The sequence below is a fragment of the Syngnathoides biaculeatus genome, chromosome 5 (genome assembly GCF_019802595.1).
Source record: "Syngnathoides biaculeatus isolate LvHL_M chromosome 5, ASM1980259v1, whole genome shotgun sequence".
Classification (NCBI taxonomy): Eukaryota; Metazoa; Chordata; class Actinopteri; order Syngnathiformes; family Syngnathidae; genus Syngnathoides; species Syngnathoides biaculeatus.
Genome location: NC_084644.1, coordinates 13,015,788 through 13,026,079, shown reverse-complemented (window position 1 = coordinate 13,026,079; position 10,292 = coordinate 13,015,788). Strand labels below are relative to the sequence as shown.

Here is a 10,292-nt window from a genome sequence, read left to right as displayed (position 1 = left end):
ATAAATTCACCATGGTTGTATTCATAGTCATTTTTTTCGGTAATTACACTTTCTTCTTTTGTAGGTATGCAATCAATAAGATAAAGTTTATTACAACAGCAACCAAGAGGCAAAAGAGGAGCCAAATGTCAAAGATGAAAGTAAATTTAAAAAAGAGAAGTGTATAATGCACCCATCCATTTTCTTCACCTGTTATCCTACTGCAATTTATCCTAATTTTTGAATGATTTAGTTTTTCTTGTATGGTAATAATTACATGTGTTGAACATTATTTCCAATGGATTTTTAAATTCAATTTATTTTTTTAATTAATATAATGAAAATATCCATCCATCCATTTTCTTTGCAGCATATCCTCACGATGGTCGTGGGGAGTGCTGGAGCCTATACCAGCTGTCAACAGGCAGGAGGCGGAGGTACACCCTGAATTGGTTACCAGCCAATAGCAGGGCACATAAAGACAATCAGCCACACCCACAATCACACCGAGGGGCAATTTAGAGTGTCTAATTCATGTTGAATGTTTTTGGGATCTGGGAGGAAACCAGAGTGCCCGGAGGAAACTCACACAGGTACAGGGAGAGCATGCAAACTCCACACAGGCAGGTCTGGGATTGAACCCAAGACCTCAGAACTGTTAGGCCAACACTCTACCAGCTGCTCCACCGTGCCACCCAGGTGTAATAATGTAAATGAAAATGTAACATACATGTAGATGAAATAAGTATTAAAGCGTGGAAAAAAATAAAATAAAATGCCTATAATTTGTGCCTGTTCGGTCCCCTGGTAAAGCTCATAGTGCCATCAATGTGACTTTGTTGAAAACTGTTTCATACATATGAAGAGGCACTTTGTGTGCCCAGCCCATAACAAAAAAAATACATGCATTCCTGAATATTTTTGTACATATTAATGAAATAAAAATGTAATTTTATTTTTGTATTTGTTTTCATTTTATTTCAATGTTACTTCTGTTCATAAAGAACTGTTATTTTCAGTCAATTTGTTTTCATTGTTTAATTTTAGTTAGTATTTTTCAATTTTTTCAATATTTATTAAAATTAATTAATATTTTTTTCAGGTCACTTTTTTTCCAGATTTTTTTGACTGCAGTACTTTCATTTATGACTCATTACAGTTTATTAAAAATGATACTTTTTAATTGTATTTTTGTGTGACATTTCAACGATAAAGAGCCATCAAGTCCATTATTCTCATTTCATAATCACAACAAGGGCTACAAGCCTATTTTTCAAGCAGGAAAAAATTGCATCGTCATTGTGACATGCCCCCCGCCCCACACACACACACACATGCAATAAAGCTTTTTTATGCTTTGCCGCCTGTAGAGGAACATAAAATCTCTTAACAAGAATCCATTCATGTGCGTACAAGCAGGACAGATCAAACCAAACCAGACAAAGTGGCTATTAAAGCTTTTCATCTGTCACATAAATAAAACAATGTACAGAGGAAGGTCACAGGGTCATCCTCGCTCAGTGAAATTTTTAGAGGACCTCCAGGTAGATGGCTGATTCCGGATCAGCCGTAGTGCCACCCTGCACCTCTCTGGTGCCGACTTGTGTGTCCACGCCTCCACGCGCACCACCTCGCCTTCTCTCACCGCCTCTTCTGCCCATCGGACGCACCTAACAAATGAAAGATGATCACGAATGTGGAATGAGGAAGCGGTTCAACTGATGATGACGCCGCTCAACTAAATCTGGTCCATAGTACCGTATTTTCCGCACTATAAGGCACACCTAAAAGCCTTTAATTTTCTCAAAAGCCGACAGTCCGCCTTATATTCCGGTGCGCCTTATATATGGAGCAATATTGAGCCTTTAGTGCAGCTCCATCTAATGGATGCATAACGTAAACCCAGCCTCTACTGTGGCGTCTATTCTATGCGCCTTATAATGCGGTGCGCCTTATTTTTGGAAAAACTTTTTGAATATGCCATTCATTGGTGGTGCGCCTTGTAATGCGTTACGCCTTGTAGGGTGAAAAATATGGTAGTCTTTAAAAATAAAAAAATTAAAAAACAACAAGAGCAGCTGATAAAATGTGCTGCACGAAGATAAAATGGAACACAAAACATATGACAATGACCATAGAACTGCAATATCATGTAGGAAAGGGTAAAATCAGCCACAGGTAAAATGATGATGATGATGATGATTATCATGATGATAACCACAGAGCCTTTACGACTGATGAATTGCGATGAATGATGATAACGATAACCATAGAACTGTAAGACATAACAGGGTTCAGTAACTTTGGGTCAACCGATAATAACCAAGATGGCTGCCATACTGTATGTACAGTGCATGTTTTCCATGTGCTCTATATAGGTCACGCTTATTTACAAGTTTGATCAATAATGCCAGTTTTAATTATGTAATGTTATCGTGTCTTTTAGGTAAATGTGAAGCAAGCATGCGTGAAGTCCCATTTTCAAAAGGTTTCAGATTACTTATAGACGATCTCAGTAAAGACAATCATCAGACAAAAATCAAAAAGAAAACTGACAGTGTTGCTGGCGCACCTGTTTGGTGCGCACAAAGCGCGGCGTGCAGTTCTGGTAGAGCAGCTGGTAGCTTCCGTTGGTGTACACGTGGCTCACCTCCGAGCAGTTGATGTAGACCGGCATGCGGGCCTGGTACGGTCCCTGTCCCAAAGGACGTCCCCTCAGCACGTGTCTGACAGGACGGATGCGTACCAGATGTCAAGATTCTTACCCCGAACGCAAGAGAAAACTCGGGGCACTGACTTACTTGCCCGACGTCTTTCGACAGCAGCAGAAGAAAACGAGCGCGGCCAGGGAAATCCCAGACAAGATAGCGGCGGCGGCGGGGACCAAACACCATAGCAGCAGCCGAGAGTCTGCACAAGTGGACAATAAAACACCATCATTTATCTTCATGTTTCAAATGGTCACTGGTCACTAGGCGGACTAGTTGGGGGGCTAAAAGACCAAAAGCTCCAAAAGCCCAATTATCAAACAAAAACAACAACCAAAAAAATATTGAGTTTCACTTTGATCCGAAACAAAGAAAATGTAATTCTTTTGTCTGATCAAATATATTGTAAAATTGTCTTCTTATAGATTCACCATACAATATCCATTCATCCATCCCTGCATCCATTTTCTTTGCCACTTATCCTCACAAGGGTCACAGGTGTGCTGAAGCCTATCCCAGCTGTCAACGGGCATGAGACGGGGTACACCCTGAACTGGTCGCCAGTCAATCGCAGGGCACATAGAGACAAACAGCCACACTCACAATCACACCTAGGGACAATTTTTTAGTGTCCAATTAATGTTGCATGTTTTTGGGATGTGGGAGGAAACCAGAGTGTCCGGAGAAAACCCACGCAGGCACTGGGAGAACATGCAAACTCCACACAGGTAGGCCCGGGATTGAACCTGGGACCTTGGAATTGTGAGGCCAATGCTTTCCAGCTGCTCCACCGTGCCACCCATTCAGGAAACATTTTATCCTAATTCCTACTAAATTCTGACGTCTTTAAACTCACCTCGTCCTCCTTGGCGCTGCCACAGCACCATGGAGTAATTCCCGAGGATATTAAGGGCCAAGCAGGCGACCGTCTGCACCCCTCCGTCTACGTGGCCCGTTAGAGTGGCCGTGAGGGCGTTGGCTGAGAGGGATGCGTTGAACCCCCTCGACGGGGCGATGCCATTGACGTTCCAGCTGAGGGTGGGAAGCGGGTTGGATTGGGCCGAGCAGACGCAACGCAGCTCCCGATCCTCCAGGATGCAAGCCGACGACATGTGCTGAATGACGGGTTTATCTGAAGGGGAGAAGAATCTCAAAATAACTTCACAGCATAGGCCAAACCCTCCGCGAATTACTCTCACAACTAAGTTTGGGATTGGCGATGCTGTCAATTATTGCGAGGCAGAAAAGAAAATTAAAAATAAAACACAAAACCAAATTTTTTAGATTTATATTTGTGTGTATATTTAATTTAATTCAAAACAAAAGAAAATGCATTTTAGTTTTACTTTTTAAAAATCCCAAATACAAAACACCTGATTATATTTATTGTATTTATCTGGAGCATAAACTTTTTTTTATATATAAATATATATATATATATATTATATATATATATATTATATATATATATATATATATATATATATATATATATATATATATATATAAAGACATCAAACGAGCTATTTTTTGCAAAATTTGATTTGAAACAATTTTTTTAAATACATACATACATACAAAAGTATTTGATTTTTCCCATTTATTTTGCAAAATAGAAAACTTTATTATTATTATTATTATATTTTTCATATATAACATAAACACTAAAAAATAACAGATTTTAAAAATAATTTAATCCCGAACCCCCCCACATTTTTACACAAAAAAGTAAACGCATTTTGTTATTTGTAAAATTGTCTACTTTTTTTTTGTTTTCCTACTCAACACAGCCGCTCCACTAAAATCTTTTTTTAAAAATTATTTTAAAAAATATTTTTATCAAAAACATGTACGATGTTTTGTTCTTTAAAAATATGGAACTGAAAAAACACCAACGCATCTTTCATCGTAACATTGCTGCCACGCAGAATGACAGAATATTCTGGACTCGTTGGGTCCCTTCTCAACATGTCGTCAACCAATGCAAAATTACAGTGAACGTTGAGGACGGTGGTTCGAGATTGGGCTCGTCCGACCAGGTTCTCGGCCACGCAGCGGACCGCCGTGTCCCGCGTCACGTTGTGCAGGCGGATTGTGTGTGTGCGCTGGCCCAGGTGGACCGTGCGGCCGCGGTGGCTGTAGGACCAGCGGTACTCAGACACCGGTGGGTCGGCTTTGCACGAGCAGACCAGGAGGGCGCTACCCCCTTCCTGCACCATCAAAGTCTGCACCTGCACTGTCACATCTTTGGGTGGGACTGAAAACCAAAACATGTAATTCATATGTAATAGTGATGTTGTAAGAAAACAAGCAGCAATACACTGTAACAAATTTGATCAGTAAGCAGATGAAAGTGCGTGACAAGCACTTACATGTAACATGGAGATCTTTAAAGGCCGCCACCACATTTGCTCTCGGGTAGCTGACCTCACATCGTAGGTTGGCCTTCACTCGGCGCGACACCCTGAAGGTGAGTGAGGTCTGGAGCACCGGCTGGCGGTCTTGGGTGTAGAGGGACCGCACCTCTTGGTCCCCCACTGGCTGCACTCCTCGCTCCCATTGCCAACGCATGGTCGGTGGTCCGGAGGGGCACTGGTAGCTGACGCTGCAGTTGAAAGTGACCACTTGTCCATCGGTGGCTGACGACACGCCGCTGATAACTGGAGCCTCCGGGGTGTCTGCCAGGAAGAGAACATAAAACATGTCATCTTTATGCTTTTTTGATTTAATAATACATACCGCCTCAATAGGCTGCTTTGCAAATAGCAAATAAATCAGAGGAACACAGAAAATGAAAACTAAGAGGAAGCGAATGTTCGGTACAGGATCATTGCCAAACCGACATCTTAACTCAGGCCCAGTTAGCTTTCTGTGTAAATGGACTGGTGTGGGGCCTTCACCAGATATAAGCGGCTATCAAAAAAATACAAAATAAAACATGGAAGAGAGATTGACAACCGAGAGAAGAAGTGGACATTTTGGTGAGGACAAGAAACAGATATCAGAAGATTAACTCAGACCCAGTTTGCTGCCGAATCGAGCTGCCATAGATATACTAACTAAATGCGGAGTGAGGAAGCGAGAATAAGGTGTGGGACCATTTACAGTTAATTGAGACCCACCCCAACTAGTTTACCGCAACTCACCCACAACGTCCAAACTAAAAGACTTGGCCCTGCCCCAAGCAAAGTCTCCAATCCTCTTCAGAGCCACCTCGTAGGATCTGGCATCTTCTACACTGACCGCGTCCATCTTCAACGAGCAGTCACCGTTTGTCACCAGACCCGACAGTGACGTACGTCCCCGGAACTCACCGGGGACTTCCGCCATGTCTTCGCTGTTGAAGGCCACGCGGTACTGGCGGAACAAAGCAAATCGGTTGTGATCTCGTAGGCGCATCCGCACGACCACCTCGGGGGGTTTCCTTTCCGAGGGCGTGAAGGAGCAGGGGATGACCACGCACGAGCCCACCACGGCAAGGACTCGGTCTGGCATGGAGGGATCCAGGGAGGAGGCCTGGACCCCCGTACACAAGGCCGCTGTTATGGTGCACAAGACAGGCAATCATAGCGACATACATGCAATAAAAGTAAAAGTATAAAGTATAACACTCTTCAAATGTACCTTTGAGTAAAATGAAAAGTGCCACAAAATGTAACATTTATTTGTATTTATTTGAAACTGTTTTACTAGGAAAGCCTCACTGATATTGAAGAGACAGAGTGTCCTGGTCCAAAACAACATATAGTCATAGCAGGAATTTACAAAACAATACAAAATATATACATGAGGTTCATAAACATGTCCAGTGCAATTTGCAGCACAAACCTGTTACATCATCATTATCCTACCCTTTCAAGTTATTTTAAATACTATACATATCCATCCATCCATTTTCTTCACCGCTTACCCACACGAGGGTCACAGGGAGTGCTGGAGCCTATCCCAGCTGTCAACGGGGTACACCCTGAACTGAACATAGAGACAGACAACAGACACAATCACACCTAGGGGCAATTTAGAGTGTCCAATTAATGTTGCATGTTTTTTGGGATGTGGGAGGAAACTGGAGTGCCCGGACCAAACCCACCCAGGCACGAGGAGAACATTGAAACTCCACACAGGCAGGACCGGGATTGAACTCGGGACCTCGGAATTGTGAGTGCAATGCTTTACCAGCTGATCCACCGTGCCGCCTAGTATTATACATATTTATATGTATAATTTTAATGTTAGTTATATAACAACAAAAATAGTGAGATAATAATGACATTGATAATCATCATCAACATAAAAGAACTGACATTTTTGGATTATTCCAATATAATTACTATTATAACATTGCCATTATATATATATATATATATATATATATATATATATATATATATATATATATATAAATTACAAAAAACATACTAAATTAAAAATATATATATAGAGATATACACACACACACACACACACATTTATTTATGTACATATATATATATATATATATATATATATATAATTATTGTGTCATATATATGTTTAGGACTAACCCTTAACCCCAATCACAATAACAATATTAACTGCACCAGTAACACTTTTTATAGAGCTTTTCAACACAGCCATTTTATGTATACTACACTACTACTACTACTACTACTACTACTACTACAGGTAACAATAATAAAGGTCTTGGTGTGAATTCGTGTCCTGAAAAGGTTGACAGCATTGATAGTAATCAATATAATGAGCTGACCTGAATAAAATAAAATAAAATTTATAGAATTGTCTTTGGTTACATTATAATTGCCAATGGTAAACCCTCCAACAGGAGAAAAATATGCATACTCTGGTTTTAGAAAAAGGAAGAAGAGGCCAAATACTCCTTTTTTTAATGTAGCATTAATATAATACAAATACAATAAAAGTGGTACAACTGTTGCATTTATTGACAAAAATACAGTAAATTATACAATTGATATGAATGATGTTTTGCACTTACCAAATAGCAGAGGCCACATCAATGCGACGGCCGCGTCCACATGTGTATGACTCCTCTGTCCACACTGAAGAGGAAGAGGAAGTTGATCTAGGATCAAGGACCACAACATTGTTTCACAATTCCCTTTACCTTATAATCTCACACTCAATCCTAACTTTTTGGGGAAAAAAAAGTTTTCAATAATTATCATAAAGATCGACATTGCAGAGGTGGGGGAATCAAGTAACCTGACTTGAGTGGGACTTAAGTCCCCAATTTTGTAATCTGGGACTAATCAAAAGTTAAGAACGACTTGGTTTTACTTCGACTTACTTCATCGTATAACATTTGACTGAAAACTACAGTGGGCTAATGTCATTTCTTTTGTTGTCATTTGCAAAAAAAGTCTTTTAAAGTAGCAGCCCCCACCTCTCGCTCATGCCTCCGCGGTGTTTCGCCCGCAGCTGTCATCTGTTCCTGTTTGGAACCTTCTTCGCCATTGTGACCCTCCTCACGGCCCCATAAGGACCCTGGTGCTTGGCATTCTAGCCGGTGTCCTGTACTGCTCAGCCAAGAACCTTGCTTTGGGTGCCCGGGAAAGCTCACCAGGGCAGGGGTCCGGGACTGCAACAAAGGACTGCCCCCATATGTCAAAATCAGAAGTGAACCTTGATTTAAACTAGAATTCATCTGAAAGATATGATTTCTCTAATTTGTTTCTGCACAAAAGTGGAGTTATCCCACTGTAGTTCTCAAAGATTGAACTATGATTTAAAACAGTTATGGGTTTAACTGGTTTGGGAGGATAATCAACGTGACTGAATGTGTTAGTCCAGCTAACTAATGCAAGGACACTTGTGGACTACAAATTTGCTGTTGTCTATGTTGTGACTGAGCAAGACTGTATGACTTGATCTATTACTTGCTTAACCCATGAAACGACTTGACTTGCTTGGACTGTAGTCGGCACAGTGTGATACAGATAAAGGTCTGTGGGGGTGGAAGAGTTTCCAAAGTGACACGTGATGGCCAGATGAGTCATTCTCACGCCGTTTCCACAAATTCCCTCAGTAGATACTCAGTGGAAAGTTCATTAGGGACAACACTGTCAACTTTCCACTGGACTAAATGGAAATGAATTGGAATACTATGATGAGAGCCTTTTGTGTTTAGTTCATTTGCATTTGTTGTACTCATTAACCACCAATTTTAATACTCTTATTATATAAACATGTAATATAAATATTACAAATAAATAAAATGAAAATAAAATACATAAATATTACACAAACCTATATGAAAAAGTGGCTGCTTGGATGGCAGCATACAATATGTCGCTCCAAAGCTTGTATGTAGATTTCAGCATTAATGGTGGCTTCAAAAATGTGCAAGTTACCCATGCCATGGGCACCAACTTACCTCCACACTATGACAAATGTTGTCTTTTGAATTTTGCGCTGAGAACATTGCAGGTGGTCCTTTTCCTCTTTCCATCGATTTAGCAATAACCATGGTTTCCAGAAATAGTTTGAAATGTGGACTCGTAAGACCACAGCATACTTTCTCAGATGAGCTTGAGGTCAAGAGAAGGCGGTGGCATTTCGGTGGTTTTTAGCTAGATGGCTGTCACTTTACATCACAGGTGTCAAACTCAAGGCCTAGGGGCCAGATCCGGCCCGCCGCATGATTTTATGTGGCCCCCAAAGGCAAATCATATGTATAAACTTTCATGATTTTTGTTCAAATCTGTACAAAAATGTCAAATTGTCATATTATAAATAATAACATTGATATATTATAACCATTTTTGTGTTACCAAACAACAATAGTTGAAAACTCCTTACTCTTGATTTCTGATTCCAAAACGAGTCCATAAATTTCACATTTAAATTTGATGAGGATAAAGGTTTCACAGTCATAACGGCTCTCCAAGGGGAACCGTAAATAAAATGTACCCCGCAACAAAAATTAGTTTGACACCCCTGCTTTACATGATAGCGTTATAACTTGCATTTGTCGATGTAGTGAGGAACTGACAATGGTTTTCTGGAGTGATCCTGAGTCCATGTGGCAGCATCCTTCAAACGATAACGCTAATTTTTAGTGCAGTTCCACCAGAGGGATTGAAGGTCACAGGCACTCAGTGTTTTCAGGGTTTTCGGCCTTGGTGCTTACGTGAAGAGATTTCTCCATATTCTTTGAATATTTTAATGAAATCTGAACCTTGAGGATAAAATCCACAAATTCTTTGCAGTTGTATTTTGAGAAATGTTGCTCTTAAAATGCTGGACTACTTAATTATGCAGTTATTCATGAAGTGGTGAAACAAACCGGATCCTTGCTTGGGAACAATTGAGCCTTTTGGGGAAGGTCTTTAATGCCAAATAATGACACTCACTGGTTTCCGGTAAACCTGTTCACCTGTGGAATGTTTCAAACCTCACGTTTTTTTAAGCATTCGTCAACTTTCTGAGCCTTTTTTTGCCCCCGTCCTACCTTTTTCCCCCCGAATGTTTAGCACCCATCAAATTCAAAACAAGAGAATATTAGCAAAATAACAACTACATTCTTCAGTTTGGACATGGAAAAATCTTGTCTCTGTAGAGTATGCAACTGGATATTGGTGAAAATGG

The 10,292-nt window shown here is 40.5% G+C and overlaps 1 protein-coding gene across 1 annotated transcript; it reads right to left on the bottom strand.

Moving 5' to 3' along the window:
- Positions 1 to 1,136: 1,136 nt before the first annotated feature.
- Positions 1,137 to 9,171, bottom strand: LOC133500330 (sialic acid-binding Ig-like lectin 5). The gene is made up of 10 exons (XM_061818872.1): positions 9,079 to 9,171; positions 8,089 to 8,283; positions 7,681 to 7,744; positions 5,834 to 6,226; positions 5,060 to 5,365; positions 4,681 to 4,944; positions 3,544 to 3,819; positions 2,781 to 2,889; positions 2,552 to 2,705; positions 1,137 to 1,649 (listed from the first exon to the last, which is right to left on the bottom strand). Exons 1-10 carry the CDS (start codon positions 9,169 to 9,171, stop codon positions 1,509 to 1,511), a joined length of 1,995 nt encoding a protein of 664 aa, XP_061674856.1. The 3' UTR covers positions 1,137 to 1,508.
- Between the last annotated feature and the right edge of the window lie 1,121 nt (positions 9,172 to 10,292).